The sequence below is a fragment of the Dermochelys coriacea genome, chromosome 3, assembly GCF_009764565.3.
Source record: "Dermochelys coriacea isolate rDerCor1 chromosome 3, rDerCor1.pri.v4, whole genome shotgun sequence".
Taxonomy (NCBI): domain Eukaryota; kingdom Metazoa; phylum Chordata; order Testudines; family Dermochelyidae; genus Dermochelys; species Dermochelys coriacea.
In genome coordinates, this window is record NC_050070.1 from 150,668,874 (window position 1) to 150,693,579 (window position 24,706).

Sequence of the window (24,706 nt, forward strand, 5' to 3'; positions counted from 1 at the left end):
ATCACTCAGAGGGGATCCAAATGGCACAGAGGCGCTGCAGAGAGCAGGGCCCTGTCCCCACCTTCCCCTAAGGAGTACAATGGGTGCTGCTGCTGCTTCTTGCAGTGGAGGAATCTCTGTGGCGTGGGGAAGCAGGGGGACTCTGAGCCCGGCCGGGACCGAGACGTCAGGGATATTGCCAGCCAGGTCATGGTAAGTGTTGGCATTGTGCTGTCCCACACTCATTTGAAATGTCTCACCTGAGAGGCAAGGCATACTGCATGTGCCCTGACAGGACATCTACCCCCACCACCCGGCTTGGACAAGGACGTTACAGCCCCCACAGGGTGTGGCAGGGGCAGAATGGCCTGGAGTCAAACCTTCATCTGGCTGAACTGCCAGCATTAAGAGGTTTGGCATATGTCATGGCCTGAATCCTTTGTAACAGGGGTGGCTGCATCCAGAGCTGCCTTCAACTATCCAGACTGGCATCGCAGAGGGGCTGGATCTTGGGCAGGGTTTGGTGTGTGGAGAGGAGGGATCAGTGGGAGGGCTTGTTAGAAGGGAGCTGGGGCCCTGTGTCCTGCTGCTCACCTGCCCCTGGAGAGCTAACTCAGCATTTCCCAGGTAGCCTCTGTGCTCAGCTCTGGTCTCTGCAGGGTCACCCTCAGCCAGCCCCATTAGCTCACTTCGTGCTCTCTCATTCCTCCAGATGTTGGATGTGACTGTGTCCCAGCTCATCAGCCTCCATCCCAGCCTGGCAGCACGAGTCCTGCACAAACACCGAGACGTCAAGGAGAGCTGGGCCCAGCTTCAGCTGGTGCTGAGGTACAGCAGAGCCTCGTAGCAACCCACCCACCAGCATCCCCCCTAAACACAGAGAAGCCCAGGGCTGAATTTAGCAAAGAGTGCGTTCACAGGGGTCACTTGTTGCCCACTCCTGCCTCAAGACCTGGTGAGCAGAAGGGTGTGTGACTTAAAGCATGAGGGAGCCAGGACTCCTGGGTTCTATTCTCAGATCTGCACTTTACTCATTGTGTGGCCCTGGAAGGCAGGTCCCTGCCCTGCTCTGTGCCTCAGTGTTCTCTTCTGTACACTGGGGAGAATGCTCCAGAAGAGGCTCTGAGGGCAGATGGAGTGACCTATGAGATGCACCAGAGTAACCTTTGCCCTTTGAGCTATTATTTGATTGACTTAGAGAGTGGGCTGCTTGAGTATCTCAGCTAATCACAAGAGAGCATAGCCAGAAATAGGCAGGTGGCTTTGAGTTTACACACATGCTGGTTCCTGAGTGGCTGAAGTTGCTCTTCCCCGAGTTACAGAATCTGAATCCATGGTCATGGCTGATCCCCACAAGCTTGGTGGCGTGGGAAAAGCATTGGCTTGGCCCATTCTATGGATATGTTCAAATCTGAGCTGCCTGCCATTGGCAGCTGGGGTTTCAGCTCTGGGAAACAAGAGCTGGACTTTCCAAAGAGCTCAGCTCCCATTACGCAGGTAGGGTCAGGCCGTTGGGAGCTGCTGGGTGTACAGTGCTTTTGAAAATCTGGCCCCACTTCTCCATCATCTGCTGGATTCCCCTGTATTGGGGCTCCCCACACCTGCCTGGAGCGGGGTCCCTGGGGCAGAACCCACATCAGCTATTGGCTGCCATGAGCCAGACTCTGCTCCTGAGTGAACCCCAGAGGACTCACGGGGCCAGAACAGCTTAGGGCTCTCTTCCCCATTCTCTCTCCTCTTGCCTCTCACTCCCCTCCCCTCCCCTCTCCTCACCACCCCTCACCCTATGTGTGCTCCCCATCTCCCAGGAATGAGAAGTCGCCGTTGCTGGCCCTGGTGAGCAGTTTGCCGATGAGAGAGACCGATGCCCTGAGCCCCAAGCAGACAGAAGCTGGCAACGGAGGAATTGCAGGGAGGGAAGCTGGAGATAAGCGGAGGAGGGTCCCCTTACGTATGGTGAGTATAGTAGCTGGGGCCCTGCCCCTCTCCCCAGCCCTCCCCTTCCCTGCAACAAGAGCAGCCAAACCAGAGCCACTTCCCTTAGACACCCAGCAAAGGCACATGGGGAAAGAGCTTGAGCCCGTGAACCCTAAGTGACAACTGTGTGACCCCTCCTGTGACACCCTCGCTAACCCTGGGGCCCCCCCCCATGAACCCTGAATGATAAGCATGTGATCACGTAAACCCTGGAACCCTGTGCAGTGCCCCAGGTGACCTTTGTGTGGCTCTGAACACTGGCCTGTGGGATGGTCTGGGAGTGCTGTAGGTGCCCCATCTCTGCACATATCTGCCCCTTCATGCATCCCGCACACACCGGCTCAGATCCTAATACACCTTTGCCCAGGCCAACCTAGCACATGTTCCTGTGTGTCCCTCTGGGCTCTGACCTGCGTCTGTCTGTGATGTCGCCCTGGCACCTGGAATTCTGGAGGGGCAGCACCGCAGCACCCGCCCCACCCACAGCCCCAGGGATCTGTCACCAGGCTTTGCTTTGGATCCTGAGCTGCTGCCAGGATGGCCCTGCTCCCAGGAGTGCCCTGTGTGTGGAGCAGAGGAGTAGGTGTTGGGCCTGGTGTGGGGGGAGGCTGAGCTGGCTCTGTTGGTCCCCATTCCTCCACCTGGTGCTAGTTGAGGGAGGAATCGGACCCTGGGAGGCTCCTGTTGTGTCCTAGGTGCAGAAGGACTTTGCAGGGAATGTGATGGAGCGTGTGAGAGGCGAGGAGGGAAGCCCGAGCTCGCCAGGAGAGCAGGCCACTCCTGGCTGCCACAGCAACAGTAATAGGTACTGACTCGGCAGGCTGCTCCCAAGAATGGGGCCCAGAGTTGGGGTATAGGCCAGCTATTCCTTGGGGGGGGAGAGGAGAGGGGAGGAGAGGGGACCTAGAGCATTTGCTGGGCTAGGCCTGTTCCTTAGCTGTAAGAATCCATCCCCAGCTCCAGAACCTAGTCCCCAGGAGGGGCATAGCAGGCAGGGAAGGACATGGGCACCTGGGGTTTCCCTGGCACAGGCAGCTGCCCCCATGCCCTGAACCTGTGGGGCCCCCATGGCATGGATACCAGCCCCTGCCCTGCAGCTGTATCTCATATCTGTGATATGAGGTTGCCCTAGTCCTTTGGTGGAGCCTGCAGGGGTCCCTGTGGTAGGAGAAAAACTGTCCATGACTCTGCCTCTCTCCCGCAGGAGGAGGAAACCCCCAGGACAGTCCGATGCTGTGCGGGGCCCACCCCAGCAGGAGGCCAAGCTGCAGGACTTCTGTCAGGCTGCTAATGCGGTAACGTCCTCAATGAGCCAAGGCGCGTCCCAGCCCCTGTCCTTGGGTCCCAGTGTCGGGTGTTCCCCCATGTGTCTCCCCCTCTGCTCGCAGCCCCCCACCCCTCGGTTGGCAGTAATGCGCTGTCTCTCCCCCGGTGTGCGGCAGGCTGTGTCTTGGCTGAGGGAGAACGTGGGGCTCAGCGTCCGGCTGAGCCAGGTGGAGGACGCAGAGAGCCTGGAGGCCGCACAGAGCCAGCAGGCCGCGCTGCAGCAGGAGATCATGGGCAACAGCTCCAGCATCGAGGCCCTGCGTCTGGTGAGCATCAGCTGTGGGGCGCATGCTGTGTGGGTCGGGGAGTCCCCCTCTACAACTCGCTGCTGGGGAGGTAGAGGGGGCACCATGCTGATGCATCCCTGGCGGCAGGTGTTTCATGCAACTGGGAAATAACACTGGGTTCCCCTGCCAGGCACCTGGGGCACCAGGAGGAGTTTCCTCTCCGCTGCCTTCTGGGGAGGGATGGGAGTGGGCAGTGAGATCCATGCCCCCTTGGTGGCCAGGGTCAGGGGGGCTGGGAAGGGCAGATCCCCATCCTCGGCATGTGCCTCATTCTCGGGCCCCTCTAAGGGATTGCGGAGCGGGATGCCCAGGTGGGCGTCACCTGACAGTGCGTGTCTGTGTCCCACAGGAAGGGCAGACGCTGCTGTGTGGCAGCCATGGAAGGAGACCTCAGGTGGAAGGTGTCCTCCAGGAGCTGGAGGGGCTGTGGGAGGAGCTGCAGAGGAGGCACCGGGAGAACGGTGCGGCGCTGAGGGAGATTGATAAGGTGCATGGTGCCATCTGTCTCTGCCAGGCATGAGCCAGTAGCAGACAGAGAGGTGTGAGCAGGGTGGGAAGGGGGTGCACACGGGACACAGGGGCAGCCCCAGTGCAGGCACTGGTGGGACAAGGCATCCCCACAAGGGTCGCTGTGCCCGTTCTCTGGGCTGTGCTGGTGCAGGGGCCATCTTGAGCCTAGGCTGCAGCCCCCTGCAAGGGAGTCTCCTGGGGAGTGGGGTGGGGGGTGATGGCCCAGGCTGCCTGGCCTCCCCCAAAGATCAGCTAGCTCAGTGCCACGCGCACCACCTGGGAGGGACAGGTGCCCTCTGTGGAGCCAGCTCAGGAAGCCTCTGCTCCTCCAGCTGGATCTGGCACTGCAGTCGCCTGAGCGCTGGCACAGCCAGGACTGCCCCTGCTGTGTCTGAGATGCCTCTAGGTGGGCAACCGGGTGCTGTTTGTGCTGCGGGATGGAGAGCCCTGCGATGGTCCATGGAAACGTGCCGCCCGAGGTGGGATTGCATGGTGCTGGGTCACGCCGAACTGGTCTTACCTGCGACACGATGCCACGGCGCCCACAGGGGCTTTCATTCCTGCCCACCCTGAGGCTGGGACAGAGGGGAATCTGGCCTGGGAGATCCTGTCTGTCCCACTCTCCAATCTCTTCCTGCAGGTTCTGCGGTTGGTGGGAGAGCTGGATGGGGCTGAGCACTGGCTGCAGGGGGTGGCGGGCTCGCTGTCGGAGCCTGCCACCATGAGGAGCCCAGAGGAGCTCCGCAGGGATCTCCAGGAGATCAGCTGCTTGGAGAACCAGGTCCTGTTGTGGGGCATCAAGCTCCAAGCCCTGCGAGAGGAGATGGGGAGAGAGCCCTCTACAGAGCACGTGATGACTGGGAAGATTCAGAGCAAGGCGGAGATGGTGGAGGAGAAGTGAGTCCTGGGGAAACAGGACTGGGAACCGGACTAGGGGGAGCGCAGGCTGCTGGAATGGGAGGTAGTGTCAGGGGATGTGAGGAAGAGATGGGGTTGAAGGGGTGTGAGGGGATTCCCCCCTCTGGGGAGGATGTGGCATCAGAGAGGTGAGAGGGGATCCCCTGAGGGCAGCCTTGGGTAATGGGAGGGGACAGTGGTGTCAGAAGGGTTGGAGACCTCCAATGGGACAACCTTGGGGGATGGAAGAGGGTGGCTGTGTCAGTAGGTGGGAGCCCCCTGGGGGGCAGCATTGGGGAATGGCAGCACTGAAGGGTCGGGAGGGGATTTCCCTGCAGTGGTTGGCATCAGGAGTAGGAGTCCCCTGTGGCGCTGCCTCTCCGTGTGCTCCTGCCCCACTGCTGCGTTTGCTGTGCCAGGTTGGGGTGCGTGCAGGCAGCCCTGCAGCGGCGGGCGGAGGACCTGCGCGATTCCCTGGTCCTGTCTGAGTTCCTGCAGAACGTGCAACAGGAGGAGGTGCTGAGCCAGAGGAACAGCACGCTGGTGAGGAGTGAGTGGGGATGGGCCTGGACTCGAGCCCCCATTGGAAATCCCATCCCTGCTGGGTTGATCTGGGTGGGGGGCCCTGCTGCTGACTGAGTGAGGTCAGGGGTTGGATGGGGGAATAACTGGAACCCCTCGCTTTCCAGCATCACCCCCAGCAGCTGCCAGTGATTGTTCTGAGGTGGGGGAGACACAATGGCCACTGACATCAATCCTGGGGAATGGCTGAGATCAGCAACCCTGAGTGCATGGCGAGGAGGCTACATGGGACCCCTCGCAGGCCAGGTGGTGCCAGAATCACCCCACGTCTCCCGGTCTCTCTCTAAAGTTCCAGTGTCCCTGTGTGTTTGCTTTAGCCAGGGACCAGCAGGCTGGGCTCCCAGAAGCCTGTGCACCTCCCCTTGGCCCAGGCTGGGCAGCAGCTGAGCCGTGAGGACATGAGCAGTCCCCTGGGTGAGTTGCAGGAGGCTGTGGAGATGCTGAACGACGTGGTGAAGGAGCGGGAGCGAGTCATGGAGGCAGCGGCTGAAACTGAGAGTCTGGAGCGCCTGGTAAGGGACCTGGCTTGGGGAGCCTTTGATGGAGAAGGAGGGAGGTAACACACCACTAGTGGCCATGCAGAGCATAACTGGCTCAGTCGAAGATGAGGGCAGAACAGTAGAGTCTGACTGAAGGGGGGCTCCTATGCATAGTGCCAGCCTGAGAGAGTAGGGTCTAGTACTGGGGTAGCCAACCTGCGGCTCCGGAGCTGCATGTGGCTCTTCAGAAGTTAATATGCAGCTCCTTGCATAGGTACCGACTCCAGGGCTAGAGCTACAGGCGCCAACTTTCCAGTGTGCCGGGGGGTGCTCACTGCTCAACCCTCTGCTCCGCCCCAAGCCCTGCCCCCACTCCACCCCTTCTCCTGAGCCTGCCATGTCCTTGCTCTCCCCCCCCCCACCAGAGCCTCCTGCACACCACGTAACAGCTGATTGCGGTGGGTGGGAGGTGTGGGGAGGAAGCGGGAGGCACTGATTGGTGGGGCTGACGGTGGGCAGGAGGCGCTGCAGGTTGGAGTGGGGGGAGCTGATGGGGGGCTGCTGAGGTATTACTGTGGCTCTTTGGCAATGTACATTGGTAAATTCTGGCTCCTTCTCAGCCTCAGGCTGGCCGCCCCTGATCTAGTGATTAGAGCAGGGGGCTGGGAGCCAGGACTCCTGGGTTCTATTCCTGACCCTGGAAGGGGAGTGTGTCCTAGAGGTTAGAGCAGGGGACTGGGAGACAGGACTCCTGAGTCCTATACCTGTCCCTAGGAGTGGAGTCTGTCCTAGTGGTTAGAGCAGGGGGTTGGGAGCCAAGGCTGAGGCAGGTGATGCTCGTGCTGCACAGTTATCCCTATTCTTCTTTTGTGCCCCGCAGCTAGCTAGCACGCGTATAAGGCCTAGGAGCATCTCTGAAGGGAGCTCAGCTCACACTGGGGTTCACCTCACTTTTCTCTCTCCCAGCTCGCCAGAGTCTTTCCACGCATGGAGGCTGTTCGATGCAGAGCGGAGGCTCTGGCCCGTGATATTGCCCAGGTGGAGAGTGGCTTTGCCACAGTGAAGAGTGAGCTGGACCTGCAGGGGTTGCAGGGGCTGCTGAGCCAGCAGCAGGAGATGGAGGTGAGTCCCACAGGCTGCACCGCTCTGACTTGCCATGGTAAGTGGAGTCACCAATGGCCTCTACTGGCTTCCTGAGAGCCTTGCAGTTCCCTGGCATGTTGGAGCTAGGGGTTACCAAGGGTGTCAGGAGTAGAGACAAGGTCACCTCAGGGAGACTCTAGCCCTCAGGCCCAAGAGCCATAAACCCTGGCCTTTTATGGAGGGCTCACTGGAATATTCCAGCTGACTCTAGGCCTCTCCTCTCAACTCCCCCTGTGGCTAGGCAGGGAAAGGGGAAGGGATTGCGTCAGCCCCTGTGTGCCAAGGTCTGGCTGCCAACAACTCACACATCTTTCCATTCTGCATCCCCATGGAGGGAACAGCTCCATGCAGAGCTGAGCAGAACTGTCTGCTGGGAAACCTGGATCCCTCTTCACCCTGCTGCTCCCCCACCCCTTGCTCCCTCATCTCCTGCTCCCCCACAGAGCACAACTCCTCTTGTGCCCCGACAGCCTGCACCCCCATCCCCTGCACCCCACAGAGCACAGCTCCTCCTGCTCCCTCATCCTCTGTCCCCCCCCCCGCTCCTCACAGAGCACAGCTCCTCCTGTGCCACCACAGCCTGCTCCCCCACCCCCTGCTCCCCACAAAGCACAGTTCCCCTGGTCCCCCACAACCTGCTCCCCAACCCCCTGCACCCCACAGAGCACAGCTCCCCCATGCCCTGCAGAGCACAGCTCCCCACAGAGCATCTCTCCCCCTGCACTCCCATCCCCTGTCACACAGGAGAGATGATAAAGCAGAGGCTGCTCCCACGGTCAGGGGCTCAGTGCTCTGAGCTGTATGCAGAAGGACCAGGTGGGGTCCTAACTCTCTACAATGCATTTCCTGCGATGCTGAAGGGATTCAGCCTGGTGGCCTAGTGGCTAATGTCTGCCCCTGCCATGCAGGGGGCCTGGGTTTGGGTCCCATCTCCAAGTGCCAATGCCTGAGGGAGTCAGCCCAGTGCTTTGCCCTGCCCCTCCCAGCCCTGATCTTTTTCCCCAAGTGGGAGGGAAGGAAACACCTTGGCAAGCCAAGTAGGCAGGGCTGCATTGGTCCCCTCCTGTCTTCAGGCAGAGAGGCAGAAACACACTCCCCCATGGGGAAGGGAGCTGGGAGCCCCCTGCCGAGAGGGTCTCTTTTAAGTGTCCAGAGTCCTTTTGTCTTGTGTCCCCTAGTTCAACATGTCCGAGGTGCTGGAGGGGGACGTGGAGGAGCTGGAGAAGGCAGTCATCCACCTGGAAAAGCTCTGCCCAGCTCGGATGCATGATATGGGCCCAGAGATCCAGGGGACGCTGCAGGCCTGGGAGGAGCTGCAGAAGCTGGTGCTGGAGAACAAGAGCCATGTGCAGCAGGCCGGTCGGCTGCAGCAGTTCTTTGGAGATTACTTAGCCATGATGTAAGTTGCTGTAGCCTGCAGGGCGTCTTCCCTTCCAGCTGCCTTTGTGATCCAGCGAGCCCTGCCTGAAAAGTTGGGATCCAGGAAGGACAGCCTGAGGGCTGGTGCTCAGCTTGGGACACAAGTGTCCGGCCAGGTGTTGCTCTGTGGGGAGCAGACTGGGGAGGTGCAAGGGGAGCTGAAATACCTCCCTGGGGAAAGTCAGGTGTCCAGAGAAACCCAGGAAGTTTGCCACTCTTCTGTCGCTCCCCAGGCTTCCCCACTGTCTCCTGACCCTTGCCTTGCCCTTCCTCCCATATTTTCCCTCAGCCTCCAGCCCTCACATTCTCCCTCTCTCTGCCCCCATGCCTTCCTGGCTCGCTGCAGAGCCTGATGGTGGCCATCGTCCCCGAAGGCAGCCTGGCTGTAGTCCCAGGGAGAACTATGGGTGACTTCTGTGCTTGGGCAGCCGGAGCGCCACTAGCACAGCTGTAGGGAAATGGCAGCAGGCAGCCTGCGGTTTCAGTCGCACTGAGAGCAATGGGAGGCGGTGGCAGAAATTCGCAGGAAAGCTGCAGGAGTTCATGGGAAGCGTTAACAACACACCAAGCGCCACAACAATCGCAGTCGCATCCTGTCAGGTGGCAGCTCTGTTCATGCCTCAGCTGGGGGGGGGGGGGGGAACTCCCTGCTGCGGAGACTGAGTTAGAGCACGGCCATTTCCTCTGCCTTCCTTGCTGGCCAAACCCATGGAACAGGGGGCCAGTCACTGAAGGGACGTTCTCTGAATAGAATCATAGAATCATAGAATATCAGGGTTGGAAGGGACCTCAAGAGGTCATCTAGTCCAACCCCCTGCTCAAAGCAGGACCAATCCCCACTAAATCATCCCAGCCAGGGCTTTGTCAAGCCTGATCTTAAAAACTTCTAAGGAAGGAGATTCCACCACCTCCCTAAGTAATGCATTCCAGTGTTTCACCACACTCCTTGTGAAAAAGTTTTTCCTAATATCCAACTTAAACCTCCCCCACTGCAACTTGAGACCATTACTCCTCGTTCTGTCATCTGCTACCACTGAGAACAGTTTAGATCCATCCTCTTTGGAACCCCCTTTCAGGTAGTTGAAAGCAGCTATCAAATCCCCCTCATTCTTCTCTTCTGCAGACTAAAAAATCCCAGTTCCCTCTGCCTCTCCTCATAAGTCATGTATTCCAGTCCCCTAATCATTTTTGTTGCCCTCCGCTGGACATTTTCCAATTTTTCCACATCCTTCTTGTAGTGTGGGGCCCAAAACTGGACACAGTACTCCAGATGAGGCCTCACCAATGTCGAATAGAGGGGAACGATCACGTCCCTCGATCTGCTGACAATGCCCCTACTTGTACATCCCAAAATGCCATTGGCCTTCTTGGCAAGAAGGGCACACTGTTGACTTGTATCCAGCTTCTCGTCCACTGTAACCCCTAGGTCCTTTTCTGCAGAACTGCTGCCTAGCCATTCGGTCTCTAGTCTGTAGCGGTGCATGGGATTCTTCCGTCCTAAGTGCAGGACTCTGCACTTGTCCTTGTTGAACCTCATCAGATTTCTTTTGGCCCAATCCTCTAATTTGTCTAGGGCCCTCTGTATCCTATCCCTACCATCCAGCTTATCTACCTCTCCTCCCACTTTAGTGTCATCGGCAAACTTGCTGAGAGTGCAATCCACACCATCCTCCAGATCATTTATGAAGATATTGAACAAAACCGGCCCCAGGACCGACCCTTGGGGCACTCCTCTTGATACTGGCTGCCAACTAGACATGGAGCCATTGATCGCTACCCTTTGAGCCCGACAATCTAGCCAACTTTCTATCCACTGTGACAAAGCTCTAGTTTGACCTAGCGGAGAATCAAAGCCTGGCATGGAAGATCCGGCTCAGCCTGCAGCCTGGAGGGAGTTCCTCACCTGTGCCCTCCTAGGAAGGGGTGGGGAGAGGGGAGGAGAGCGAGCACTGGCTACGGTTCGGTTCAGCAGCTGTATTCCCTCCAGTTGTCCCAGTGACTCCTTATGGCCCTGTCCCCTTGTCTCTGCAGCTCCTGGACAGAGGACACAAGGGCTCTGATCTTTTCGGAGAGCGTGAGTGCTCATGGGCTCCCAGAGACTCAGTGGGAGGAGCTAGAGAGGAAAATTGAGGGCAAGTTCAAGGAGTTTGAGGAGCTGGCATCCGCTGGGCAGACGCTGGTGTCCGAGGAGCACTATCTGAGTGAGACGGTAAGCAGGAGGTGGACTGAGGGATGCTTCATGAGCTCCCCATTGAAACCCTTGGGGCTCAGCCTCTGGCCTGGTACAGGGCAGATGGAACCGGCTGGGTCATCAGAGAGGTGAGTCCTTGGCACAGTGCCCAGCCAAACCATTCGCTTATGGGAGCCCAGTGAGACAGACCTACCAAGAAGCCATTCAGTGCTCAGGGGGAGCCAGCCTCAACCACCCACCCTGCAAGGGGCAGCCAGACCACCCCGCTGGCTGGGGTGGTTACCCATGTGATGGATACTGAGCACAGACCTGCTGGGGCTCAGCTTCCTTTCCAGACCTGACCCCAAAGGGCCCATTATGAAGTTGCTCCTGAAGAAAGCACCACTCCCCAGTCCCCAACAAAGGTTTTCTCAGTGTCCTACGCTCCCCATTGGCTTCTCTGTCCCTGATCCCAGGCTGAACTTGTGTCTGGGCAGTAGAGGAGGGGAGTTGAAGTTCTCACAGGAGCCCTTGGCATCTTTGTTCTCCCCTTAGATAAAGGAACGCCTGGAGGAGCTGCAGAGCATGCTGGGATGGGTGCTGGTGCGCTGGCGAGGACAGAAACACCACTGGGATTCTGGGAACAAGAGTGCTGGCAAAAAGGGCCAAGACGGTCCCGTGGACTCTGTGCTGAGTGCATCCCCCAGCTGTCAGGTGAGTCCGTAGTTGCTGTGGGACAGTCTGCGAGCAGGGATGGGTCAGACTGCTGTTTGCTCAGCCCAGCTGAGGTGCCTCTCTTGGCACAATGAAAGGCCTCTGCACAAGACCAGCATGGGACAGGAGCAGATACACAGGCATTGTGTCCACCAGGGCAAAAATCAGGGAGACTCACGTAAACCATGGTGGCTGTTTCAGTCTGGAGAATCTCAGGGAAGCCGTATACCACAGGCCGGCTAGCGGTTAAAGCAGAGGACCAGCAGCCAGGGCTCTTGGGTTCTAGCCTGGAGCTGCTACTCTGCAGCCTTGAGTGACTCCCAGCCCCGCTCTGTGCCTCAGTTTCCCCACCTGCAACACAGAGGTAATGCTCCTGATCCACCTCCCAGAGTGGGGGTGGGGGCTGTGAAGCTGAATTAATTCATGTCTGTAAAGCACTTGGAGATCCTTACGTCCAGACTGCCTTTGGCATCCAGTTCTGTCATGTACAGAGCGTGAGAGTCCCAGGGCTCCTGCGGGGGAGTCCACCAAATCCCACTGCACACCCATAGTACAGACAGGTGCAGGAGGGAGCACAGCAGAGGAGAATGGGGGGCAGAGGAACCAGGTATAGGGCAGGGGGGTATGGTGCCACCGGGGAGAGAAAGGAGGTGCACAGGACAGGGGGCAGGCCATCCCCACAACCCCACCTCTTCATTGTCTTCTATTACTTCCCAGGACCCATACGCCCAAGCAGCTGTGCCCGGAGCAGATGGCATCCTGGGCCCTAACACTTCTAAAGGGCCTCAGCCCACATTGTGCTCCCTCACCCCACCACAGCTTCAGAGGCAAGAGAGGGAAGTGGCCTCTCCTTCCACCCCATCTATCCCAGATGCCCTCCGAGGACTGGAGCAAAGCTGGGAAGATCCTGGTGACTCCACCCCATTGGAGGTAGAAACCCCCAAGGAGACTTTAGTTCTGGATCCCTCAGAGACCCCAGTGCTGCTGGTGCCGCAGCCTGGGCCCAGCAGCCTGGGCGGGACAGTCAACTTGATCCTGAGTATTGGCAAGAAGGGGGAGAAGAAGCTGCAGCTGGCTGGAGCGATGCCGGGGGAAGAGTCCCTGCACAGGGTAGGTGATGTCTCGCTGGGGGGACACACGGCTTTGTCAGGGCTGCTAGCTTGTGCTGTGCACAGGAGGCTTGGTGCGAGGGGAGATGGGAGAGACCATGTTTCTCGATAGAGCTGCCTAGGGGAGCTGTGCCCCAGACCAGAGCTTGTCCAGCTGCAGGTGAATTCAGGGCTGTGGCTTTGTAGGGCTTGGAAACTGCCAGGTGCACTTGGAAGGGCATGGCAGAGTGGGGGTGTTTCCAGGTGAACCCAGACCCCCGGGGCTGAGGCTGAGCAGCGGAGAGCTCAGGAGATTCTCGGATGAATCAAGAGCGAAGCAGGTGGACCCTCTGGACTAGGGAGCCCCAGCCCCGGCGTCCACTCAGGTTGGCAGATACAGCACAAGCTCCCTTGGATTTCAAGCAGGGGGCTAGCCTTTAGCACCGTGGCCCCCCTTCTCCCCTCCTCCTCCTCGCTGTAACAGGCCACCCGCTCTCCTCCCTCAATTTTCTTTTTGTGTCTCTCTTTCCCCACACTCAGCTCCCTGGCACTAAACCCTCAGGCTGTAAAACCTTTTGGAAGCGTTGCCAGGGGCTTTTAGGAAACACTTTGGGTAGTTTAAAGCGAAAGAAAAAGCCGTCTCGCCAGCCCGTGGAAGAGGTAACGTCCTAGGGGCTGCATGCCGGGCACAGTGGCTGCATGGCGTGAGCTTGCCCTATACTAACACACCATCCTGTCCCCACGAATCCCTCTGTGTCCTCTCTCTGACACTGCTCCTGGTCCCCGCTGGCTCCCGGCCGAGAGGCCTGGCTAAGGCTTATCCCCCTGCTAGAAGGGCTGCAGCAGTGGAGGGTGTGAACAGGGAGGGCACCATGCCATCCTGATAATCCCGCCATGAGAAGTGGCCTCCCAAGGGCTGCCTGGTGTCACAGTACTCCACAGAATGAGGTCAGTGCACCAGCTGGCCCAGGGGGGCTAGAGAATGGGCTACTGGGCCTCTCACCTCTCGGACACTGATTGCTGTCTGGCCCCTATTGGTAAGTGGTTTCCATCTGCTGGCTGTTGGGAGGTGAAAAGAGTCAGAAGGTCTCAGTCCAGTCACCAGGGGGCAGCTCTCCAAACCCACAATCCAGCTGGTGGTGACAAGTCCTGTTGCCAGCCTGAGCAGAGAGGCCAAGGCCTGAATGTGCCAGGGAGTCCTGGGGCAGACTGGTGGCAGGAGGGTGTGTTGCATGAGCCAGGCCTGTCCTGGGGATACTTAGAGGGTTTCAGGGCTGTGAGGCGGGCACTTTTACCGGTGCTGCTTTCACACAGCATTGTGTTTGTTTAATTTTCCCTATCTTGTGTATTTCTATCCTGAGGGGGTTTGCCAGGAACTCTTGAAATCAGCAAAAACCCAGCACAGAGAAGCTGAGCAGATCCCCGTGTGCAGCATCGCTGGACAGTCACAGGCTTAGGGCAGGTGCTTAGGTGTGAGGCAGGCTTAGTAGTCAGTGCTACGTGAGCTGGGCCGGACCTTGGAAGCGGAGCTGTGACCTGACCAGGGCCCCTACAGGAATAGTTCATTCACTTGAACAGGACAGAGGAATAGGGAGCCAGCCAGAAAACTCGGGGATAGCAGGCAGCACCCAGACTTGAATTCAGGGAAGTGCTGATCCATTCCCCACACCACAGCAGGGAGGAGGTCTTTGCCAGCATCCTCGCCCAGCCTCAGGCTGCGCAGACCTGTTAAAGAATCTGCCTGTTCCAGTGGGAAAGGCCAGGAAGCTCTGTGAGCATGGAAGAGGGGGAGGTGTCTTAGAGCAGGGCTGCCCAATTTACGGCCCGTGGGCTGTACACTGCCCACCCGAACATTTCATAAGGCCCATGGCCGGTTTGAACACAATATATTAATGGCCGATTCATTAGCGTTTTGTCGTCATGTGTACATCATTTAGTTTACATGGGTGTGTAAATAGACGATACTGTACATAGAAACACATACGAAACAAGCTGAACTTAAAATATAAATCAATACAGGTGACTTTAAATTTTATTAAAATACGTAGAATGTGTTTGGCCCACAGCAGGTTGTGCGTAGGTTTCTGTGGCCCTCCTCTGTAATAAGTTTGAGCAGCACTGGCTTGGAGAAAGAAACAGGCACCTTTCTGAGTGGTGGGGAACGCAGGGACAGATCCCAACATCAGGGCACCAGCAGTGACCGAGTCTCCTTTGCTAGATGGGTTCCAGCCAGCAAAGGGTACAGGGAGGGGAACGGTGCTGTTTGAAAGATTTAGCCAGCCTCTGCTATATTGGGGCAGCCAGAGGGCCTGTGGGTTTTGCAACTGCTAGCCTCTGTAATATGAAGGGGCAGCCTACTGCACTACATCTCCCAGCATGCCAAGCCACTGAGTACCCTGGGAGCATTACATGCTGGGATCTGTAGTCCCAGGCACATCACGGGTAATGGGGGCACAATTAGGAGCAGCCCAACTGGTGAGCTGGCCAGTGCAGCCCCCATTCAGGCAGCACTGGGTTAGCCCCGCACTAGAAAATGACTGTGGGAGCTGGTCCCCAACAATGAAGGCAAGTGACCGTAACATCCTGGAATGTATCTTGGGTTGCCTGACCCTGCTGGCCACTGTGTGAGGAGAATGAGGCTTACTGTGATGTGTGACTGACAGCTGGGCAGGAGGAGCCATGTGCCAGTGCATGCCATTAAGGACCCAGCCCATGAGCGGGTCCAGGGCCATGCCCACCCAGGCAGGTTTGGGCACTAGTGACTTGGAGCAGTTGGACGGGTGAGTCTCACGTCTCTCCCCACCCTTGTGTTTCCCAGGTGAGCACCTACCTGCATGTGAAGGAGAAAGAGGGGGATCGAGACGCCACCTGCAGGAGCTCGACCATGCCACGGCTAGCCAAGCGAGTGCCCACCATAGCACGTGTTTCCCTGGTCCCAAGCCCCGGGCCTGAGGCCATCTTCCACACCCTGCCTAAGATCAGCTCCAGTTCCCTCCTCAGCAGCCTGAAGAGAAAGGGTCAGGCAAAGGCAGAGGATGCTCAGCTGCTCACACCACAGGGCATCGTGGGAGCAGGTCCCAGCAGGCTACAGCCTTTGCTTGAGGAGAAGCACAATTCCAGCAACACTTGGCCTCCCAAGTACAGCAGCAGGAAGAAGTTGGCAGGGGGACCTCTGAACCCCAGGCTTGGGCAGCTGCTGGACCTTGTGAAGAACCCACTGGGGAGGGCCATTGAGGCAGAATGTGGCATTGTCAGCGCAGCATCTAGTGGCCCCAAAGCTGAATTCCTGAGCCAAGCCTGGGGGCCCAGCAGTTCCCAGCTGGCGGTGGCAAAGAGTGCTTGCCGGCACCTTTCCCTGGGGTCCGTATTGAGCTTGGAGCTGCCCAAGGACCTTGGTCTCCTTGGTAACGTCCAGGATGCCATTAAAGTAGCACAGAAGGAGATGCCAGGAAGGGAGGAGGTGAGGCAGGACGGTGGGGCGATTCCATGGAACACGGGTGAGGCAGAGAGGGAGGCGAATGGGGCCAGCCTGTGGAAGGAGACACTGAACCAGCCACTGGCCACATGCCAAAGGCCCAGAGGGCCAAGGGATGCTTTCAGGAAGGCTCCTAAGAGCGAGGGAGGCACCTGGTTCGAAGAGGTGAGCTTCAACCCGAGCTACCGCAGGCCAAAGGCACAGGGCATTGGTGGCATCCCCTGTGGGGAGGAGCAATGGACTCCCAGGAGCCAGGGCAGTGGCAGTGATGATTTCCTGGACTTCAGATTGAACCGGCTCTCCCGCATCAGCGTGCTGCATGAGCAGATTGGGCGCGAGTGGGATAAGCTGGCGGCCACGCTGGGCACATCCGGCAGCACGAAGGCCGAGAAGCCAGCAGGCTGCAAACCCAGACTCAAAGAAGCATCTAAAGTGGATCTCAGGCCTTCTCCCACTAAGCACACGAGTGGTGCCGGAGGGGCCCCCAGCACAGCCAAACCAGAGCATACCGTAGTGAATGGCAAGCTAGAGGAAGATCCCCCAGAGCATCGGCTAGAGCCTGCCCCCCTCCAGGACGCCTTGGAGGAAAGCCTGATGGCACGCTCTGGAAGGTGTGCAAACCTACCGACCCTGCTGTCTGTGTCTGAGTGCCAGCTCGGTGCCCAGCCGCGTGGCCTGGTGTCAGCAGGGTTAGACCGTCAGGGCCTGGCTCCAGATGGAAGGGCGGCCAGATCAGGGCTGTCCAAAGGGGCAAAGCTCCCAGGCTCAGCCGAGGTTTGCCACCCGGACCACGAGCTCTTTGAAGAGGAGGAGGAGGAGCTGCAGGCCATCTGGAGGAACATGGAGGGACGCAACAAGCAGAGCCCTTGTGCGGACACTGATGCCCACCCCACGTCGGGGAACAAGGCAGACAAGGCACAGAGCCCAGAGGTTTCCAGTGGGAGACTGATCTTAACATCAGCGAATAATGTGCTGGTGGCCAAGTTCACCCTTCCCACCTCCACCCAGCTCCTTCAGAGCCCAGACGGGGAAAGAGACACCAGTGATAGGCACAGTAGTGAGGGCAGCCCACGCGGGTTCTGGCCATCCTTCCCCTGTCAAGACGAGCCCTGTGGGGCAAAGGAGGCTGCATCCGTGGGATCAGTGGAGGGCAGCTGCCCACAGAACCAGCAGAAGCATCAGGAAGAGGACAGAGACGATGGCAAGGTTAGTAGGCTCTGTGTACTGTTCCTTAGGGGCTGGGGAAGACCTACCAGAAGCTGTACTGTCCCCTTTGCACACTCTCAGGTACTGCAGTGATCGGTCCAGATAACTAGATATTCCCTGCTTTATACCAGGCCTCTGAGCCACGGTTCCCCTGGCTAACCTGCTCCTGCACTGGCCACAAAGGATCACTCATGAGCAGCACATGGGGCTTAGCTGTCTGTCTGAACACCATCTCCAACCTGTGCCAAGGCTCAAACCCAAACCTCACCCACAGCAATCAGCAGGGTCAAACCCAAGCGTTTCATCAAAATCACCTCCTCCTGCCACTTGAGTTGAAGCAGTAATTCTGCTAGGTGGGAGTCAGGAGCAGGCTAAACTAGGTGCAGAGACTGGCCACTAGAGGGAGACGTGATCCCATGCTCTAACCCAATGGCTCTCAACCTTTCCAGACTACTGGACCCCTTTTCAGGAGTCTGATTTGTCTTGCGTACCCCCAAGTTTCATCTCACTTAAAAACTACTTGCTTACAGAATCAGACATAAAAATACAAAAGTGTCCTGGCACACGATTGCTGAAACATGGCTTACTTTCTCATTGTTTACCGTATCATTATAAAATAAACACATTTGGAATATAAATATTGTACTTACATTTCAGTGTATAGTATATGGAGCAGTATAAACAAGTCATTGTATGAAATTTTAGTTTGTACTGACTTCACTGGTGCTTTTTATGTAGCCTGTTGTAAAACTAGGCAAATATCTAGATGAGAACCCCTGCTCTAAACAGGTTTCAGAGTAGCAGCCGTGTTAGTCTGTATTCGCAAAAAGAAAAGGAGTACTTGTGGCACCTTAGAGACTAACAAATTTATTAGAGCATAAGCTTTCGTGAGCTACAGCTCACTTCATCGGATGCATTTGGTGGAAAAAACAGAGGAGAGATTTATATACACACACACAGAGAACATGAAACAATGGGTTTATCATACACACTGTAAGGAGAGTGATCACTTAAGATAAGCCATCACCAACAGCGGGGGGGGGGAGGAGGAAAACCTTTCATGGTGACAAGCAGGTAGGCTAATTCCAGCAGTTAACAAGAATATCAGAGGAACAGTGGGGGGTGGGGTGGGAGGGAGAAATACCATGGGGAAATAGTTTTACTTTGTGTAATGACTCATCCATTCCCAGTCTCTATTCAAGCCTAAGTTAATTGTATCCAGTTTGCAAATTAATTCCAATTCAGCAGTCTCTCGTTGGAGTCTGTTTTTGAAGCTTTTTTGTTGAAGTATAGCCACTCTTAGGTCTGTGATCGAGTGACCAGAGAGATTGAAGTGTTCTCCAACTGGTTTTTGAATGTTATAATTCTTGACGTCTGATTTGTGTCCATTCATTCTTTTACGTAGAGACTGTCCAGTTTGGCCAATGTACATGGCACAGGGGTATTGCTGGCACATGATGGCATATATCACATTGGTAGATGCGCAGGTGAACGAGCCTCTGATAGTGTGGCTGATGTGATTAGGCCCTATGATGGTATCCCCTGAATAGATATGTGGACAGAGTTGGCAACGGGCTTTGTTGCAAGGATAGGTTCCTGGGTTAGTGGTTCTGTTGTGTGGTGTGTGGTTGCTGGTGATCCCACTGAGAGTTACCAAAAGAAACTACAGCATTTGCTCAAGAAACTCCCTGAAAAAGCACAAGAACAAATCCGCACAGACACACCCCTGGAGCCACGACCTGGGGTATTCTATCTGCTACCCAAGATCCATAAACCTGGAAATCCTGGACGCCCCATCATCTCAGGCATTGGCACCCTGACAGCAGGATTGTCTGGCTATGTAGACTCCCTCCTCAGGCCCTTCGTTACCAGCACTCCCAGCTATCTTCGAGACACCACCGATTTCCTGAGGAAACTACAGTCCATTGGTGATCTTCCTAAAAACACCATCCTAGCCATTATGGATGTAGAAGCCCTCTACACCAACATTCCACACAAAGATGGACTACAAGCCGTCAGGAACAGTATCCCCGATACTGTCACGGCTAACCTGGTGGCAGAACTTTGTGACTTTGTCCTGACCCATAACTATTTCACATTTGGTGACAATGTATACCTTCAAATCAGCGGCACTGCGATGGGTACCCGCATGGCCCCACAGTATGCCAACATTTTTATGGCTGACTTAGAACAACGCTTCCTCAGCTCTCGTCCCCTAATGCCCCTACTCTACTTGCGCTACATTGATGACATCTTCATCATCTGGACCCATGGAAAAGAAGCTCTTGAGGAATTCCACCATGATTTCAACAATTTCCATCCCACCATCAACCTCAGCCTGGACCAGTCCACACAAGAGATCCACTTCCTGGACACTACGGTGCTAATAAGCGATGGTCACATAAACACCACCCTATATCGGAAACCTACTGACCGCTATTCCTACCTACATGCCTCTAGCTTTCATCCAGATCATACCACTCGATCCATTGTCTACAGCCAAGCGCTACGATATAACCGCATTTGCTCCAACCCCTCAGACAGAGACAAACACCTACAAGATCTCTATCATGCATTCCTACAACTACAGTACCCACCTGCTGAAGTGAAGAAACAGATTGACAGAGCCAGAAGAGTACCCAGAAGTCACCTACTACAGGACAGGCCCAACAAAGAAAACAACAGAACGCCACTAGCCATCACCTTCAGCCCCCAACTAAAACCTCTCCAACGCATCATCAAGGATCTACAACCTATCCTGAAGGACGAGCCATCGCTCTCTCAGATCTTGGGAGATAGACCAGTCCTTGCTTACAGACAGCCCCCCAATCTGAAGCAAATACTCACCAGCAACCACACACCACACGACAGAACCACTAACCCAGGAACCTATCCTTGCAACAAAGCCCGTTGCCAACTCTGTCCACATATCTATTCAGGGGATACCATCATAGGGCCTAATCACATCAGCCACACTATCAGAGGCTCGTTCACCTGCGCATCTACCAATGTGATATATGCCATCATGTGCCAGCAATGCCCCTCTGCCATGTACATTGGCCAAACTGGACAGTCTCTACGTAAAAGAATGAATGGACACAAATCAGACGTCAAGAATTATAACATTCAAAAACCAGTTGGAGAACACTTCAATCTCTCTGGTCACTCGATCACAGACCTAAGAGTGGCTATACTTCAACAAAAAAGCTTCAAAAACAGACTCCAACGAGAGACTGCTGAATTGGAATTAATTTGCAAACTAGATACAATTAACTTAGGCTTGAATAGAGACTGGGAATGGATGAGTCATTACACAAAGTAAAACTATTTCCCCATGGTATTTCTCCCTCCCACCCCACCCCCCACTGTTCCTCTGATATTCTTGTTAACTGCTGGAATTAGCCTACCTGCTTGTCACCATGAAAGGTTTTCCTCCTTCCCCCCCCTGCTGTTGGTGATGGCTTATCTTAAGTGATCACTCTCCTTACAGTGTGTATGATAAACCCATTGTTTCATGTTCTCTGTGTGTGTGTGTATATAAATCTCTCCTCTGTTTTTTCCACCAAATGCATCCGATGAAGTGAGCTATAGCTCACGAAAGCTTATGCTCTAATAAATTTGTTAGTCTCTAAGGTGCCACAAGTACTCCTTTTCTTCCTGCTCTAAACAGTAGATCACAGATGGATTGGGCATGTGCAATGCACGTCTGCTCTGCACATGTGCTTACCGCAGGCGTGTGCACAGTGTGAGGATATGGCGAGGCAGATACTTGCTGGAACCTACTTCCTTTGAGCCTGTATGCAAGGGCGCAATCTTGCTGTGTAATGACTCGATGCACCAGAAGGATGAAAGGTCTGTGAGTGCCAGCCATGGTAGTTCTCCTGTAGCTCAAGTGAACGAGGACTGTGTTTTGGAACTGAAGGGCTGGGTTCTAGTCTTGGTGATTTCTGCAGCAAGGTGGATTTATAACCCTGTCAGGACAGATTATGTATGCACAGGGCTTACTGCAAATCCAGGCCAATGTGAGGAAGATGGTCTCTGTGCTGTGGTTCCCTGCTCTGCAATTCACTGCTGTCTTCTGGTCCCAGAGGCCATGGATGGGGCTGGGAAAAACCATGTAGCTAATGGGTTAAGGATACAGGATCCCAAGAAGGTCCCATTGCACAGTACTGCACTGTCACCCCTGAATCTGCGCAGCATTGAGCCTTCCCCCTAGGTCCGGAAGGGAAGCATATGTCCCCATCAGGACACACATGGCCCCATTATAATCCCTCTGACAGAGACTTTGACCCCAAATGACCCATTTACCATTGCAGGCTTCAAGTTTTGGTCCTGGCTGGCTGTGGGACACCCTGGATTACTGGCTGCTGGGAACTGCACTCCCAACACTCCAGTGGTGTTGGGACTCCTTTGCTCATTGCCTGTCTCCTTGCAGACGCCCACCAATAAAATGGAGTTTCAGATGATGGAAGGGACTCTGGAAAGGAAACACGTGTTGCAGACAGGAGGCAGAAAGGTACAGTACAAGCTGCCCAGCCTTCTCTGTGGGTCCTGGGCTGCATTTTCCTTCTTTAGCTTTATAAGTCTCTAATCACACACACAGTATGTTAGATACACTGCCAGAAACGGGGCCTGTTAGGCTCCTAAGTGCATAGCTATACACGCAAGTCAGTGGCCTGATTCTCAAAGGTGCTGTCACCCAGTAACATCCGTTGTCTTCACTGTGAGGAGTGGGGTGCACAGCCCTCCTGGCAAAGCAGTCTGGCTGTGCACGTAGGTACCTGATGGGAGGCCCCCATTGTTGAAAATCTTGGCTCCTGTTTTGAAGGTAAAATGGATAAAACCCCCAAAAGGGAAATTCTGCCCATCTAAACAGCTCCTTGAGCGTTTCTCCAGTTGTTCCCAAGCCGTGGAGCTGGTGATTTGATCTCCCAAGCTGTCCAGAGCACTTCTTGCCAGTCATATTTACCTTCTTTCTAAGCAGGGGAAGCCGGTGCTTAATAAGGACTGCAGTTCTGTAACGCTTCGGTGCATGGCTTTGATTGTAGGATCTAAGCAGTTACTGAGCTGTTATTAAACTCTCCCTAAACGCTGGAAGTTGACCCTGTTCAGCATCCGCAGCATGGCGCTAGTGATACTCCTCAGGGTACCAGTCATTTATAGCAGCTTCTAAGATTGTATGACCCCGTCAGGCCCTGCCAAGCGATGGTATCACGTTGGAGTCAATCTGCAACATGCACGGTAACATGCCACAAACAGGGAGGAATTAGTGCTTGGACATCGAGGGCCAGATCTTCAGTTCCTGTAAATGGATGCAGCTCCGTTGAAGTCAATGGACCGGATCCTCAGCTGGTGTAAATCAGCGCAGTTCCATTGAAGTCAGCTAAGCTCAACGTTGATTTACGCCAGCTGCCTGGCACTCTCCCCGGAGCAAGGGTGGAGATGCAGCGCTGAATGGGCTAGGCCTTGCCTGCTTTATCTTTGGTCTCTGCTTCTGATCTGTTAGGCAACCTGTCGCACCTGGAATCTGTTCCATGCGGTGTTGATGAGGCAGACACTGTGCTTCTACCAGGACAAGAAGGATACTCTCAAGGTACGGTGTGCAGTTGGGCCTCTCCCAGGGAGAGGCGGGGTGGGGATGTGGGACTGACAGTGAGGATAGAGCAGTGTCCACTGATGAGAGCAGGAAGAATGGCGGCCAGGACTCCTGGGTTCTGTTCTTGGCACTAGGCAGGGGAAGAGAAATGCCAGTGGGAGCGGCAGTGGTTGAAGAAGGTGTTCGCCACTTATTTACTGCGTGACCTTGGGCAAGTCCATTCTTTATGCCTCAGTTTCCCCCTCAGATTGCAGACCAGCACTGGAATAGCTGACAGTGGTTGTACAGCTTCATTAATGAATGCATGCAAGTGCTTTGAGGAGCAAATCATTATCAGTGGCAGGGGGCTGCAGATCGCAGGGTTGGGCCAGCTGGAGGAATGAACCCCTCACCTCCCAGACAGCACATGCGGCTGAGGTTTAGGTTGGTGGGGCTGGCAAGGTGAGGAGGGGGAGCAAGGATCTCTAGGAAGATGACTGGAGCTGAAAGGAGAGCCATGGTCTCTTGCTCTCCTGCCTGTCTCTCTGTGTCTAGGCCTTTGGCTAGGGGGAGCCCTGTTGTGTTTGAAGGGGCAGGACAAGTCCCCCACCCATGCAGGCATCCCCGCTACCTCAGGATCCTCTGCTGCTGTCAGCCTCTTTCAGGCCATTAGGGGGTTGGTGCTTGGGGTGCTCCTCCTGAGTGCTGGGTCTCTGTGAGTCAGGGAGGTGGTCTTGGTTTCCCAGTCTCTGGGTGATACTGGCACTGCATCCAAGGGGAGGGGATACAAGCACAAAGCATTCCCTTAGCTGATTATGCTGGAGACCCACTGAATGGCACACACAGGGGTTCACTCACCTTTCACACCTACTTGATGCTGCCAGCTGCCCCCATCCCCTGTCTCCAGCTCTCTGCCCTCACAGTGTCGTGCACCTACAGGGCACAGCTGCCCCCTTTGATGCCCACAGTCTCTTGACCATAGAACGTTGCTGCTCACCAGCCTTGCCTTTCATGAACACACCCCCATAGAGCCTGCTGGCCGGGAACAGCTTTGTCCTGGCTGTTACCCCTTGTGGCAGATCCTAGGTGTGGTGGGGACCATGGAGCAAAATGAACACTAGTTAGTTGTGAGTCACAGGCACGAGGGAATCCTGCTAGGCACAGGGAAAAGACGCTCCAAGCCTCAGAGGCCTCACTGTCTTCTTTTCTGTCCCTTGTGCTGCAGAGCTCCGTGGTGGCCCTGCCCCTGAACCTCTCGGGAGCACAGTGCACCCAGGAAACAGAGTACACCAAAAAGACCAACTGCTTCAGGCTACAGTGAGTAACCCCAACCATTCAATTCCATAGAGCTTCAGGAAGGGTGAGCGGTCCCATAAGTACAGTGCCTCCTGCTGGCCGCCTCATAGTGCTGTGATGAATGCTCTTAATTGACCACATGCATAGCCAGATAATGGTAAGCAGTCAGCTCCGATGAAATGCCAGCCCCTGAGCATTGGGGACCAGGCCCTAATCACTGAGGCGTGGTTCCTTTGCCCTGGCGCCGTAGCCCAGGGAGAGTGAATATGAGGTTCTAGTGTAATTCCAACCTCTATCGCTTTGGCTCCTAGGCTGGTGGGCTTGGGGAGGGGTGGGGTAGGAATTTGCACCTCATGTCATCGTTTTGCTGACTTGCTCTTTTTCTCCCAGGTTGCGGGACGGCTCTGAGTACCTCTTGAAAGCTCCATCCCAGCCACTCATGAACCAATGGGTCTCCAAACTGCAGCAGAATTCAGGTGAGGAACATTCCAGCCACTGGCAGAGCAGGATGCAATGCAGGGATGGAGCAGTGAGGGGCACTGGCAGAGCTGTGTGAGGGGAGCCCAGGGCTGGGTTAGCAGGG

The 24,706-nt window shown here is 55.7% G+C and overlaps 1 protein-coding gene across 7 annotated transcripts in view; it reads left to right on the forward strand.

Moving 5' to 3' along the window:
• The window catches only part of LOC119853909 (spectrin beta chain, non-erythrocytic 5-like), a 50,731-nt gene that overhangs the window by 18,293 nt on the left and 7,732 nt on the right, over nucleotides 1-24,706 (forward strand). For 3 of the 7 annotated variants that reach the window (XM_043511579.1, XM_043511580.1, XM_038397557.2), the window contains 20 exons: nucleotides 106-192; nucleotides 692-807; nucleotides 1,788-1,935; nucleotides 2,652-2,761; nucleotides 3,161-3,251; nucleotides 3,399-3,548; nucleotides 3,919-4,056; nucleotides 4,720-4,976; nucleotides 5,396-5,519; nucleotides 5,876-6,070; nucleotides 7,004-7,159; nucleotides 8,359-8,579; nucleotides 10,631-10,808; nucleotides 11,325-11,483; nucleotides 12,201-12,593; nucleotides 15,390-17,252; nucleotides 21,688-21,768; nucleotides 22,759-22,845; nucleotides 24,053-24,144; nucleotides 24,514-24,599. In XM_043511579.1, the coding sequence (XP_043367514.1) occupies nucleotides 106-192; nucleotides 692-807; nucleotides 1,788-1,935; nucleotides 2,652-2,761; nucleotides 3,161-3,251; nucleotides 3,399-3,548; nucleotides 3,919-4,056; nucleotides 4,720-4,976; nucleotides 5,396-5,519; nucleotides 5,876-6,070; nucleotides 7,004-7,159; nucleotides 8,359-8,579; nucleotides 10,631-10,808; nucleotides 11,325-11,483; nucleotides 12,201-12,593; nucleotides 15,390-17,252; nucleotides 21,688-21,768; nucleotides 22,759-22,845; nucleotides 24,053-24,144; nucleotides 24,514-24,599 (4,732 nt within the window). Of the gene's footprint in view, nucleotides 1-105; nucleotides 193-691; nucleotides 808-1,787; nucleotides 1,936-2,651; nucleotides 2,762-3,160; nucleotides 3,252-3,398; nucleotides 3,549-3,918; nucleotides 4,057-4,719; nucleotides 4,977-5,395; nucleotides 5,520-5,875; nucleotides 6,071-7,003; nucleotides 7,160-8,358; nucleotides 8,580-10,630; nucleotides 10,809-11,324; nucleotides 11,484-12,200; nucleotides 12,594-13,111; nucleotides 13,232-15,389; nucleotides 17,253-21,687; nucleotides 21,769-22,758; nucleotides 22,846-24,052; nucleotides 24,145-24,513; nucleotides 24,600-24,706 lie in introns of all 7 variants that reach the window. The other 4 variants (XM_038397554.2, XM_038397556.2, XM_043511581.1 and 1 more) reach the window with 2 other exon arrangements.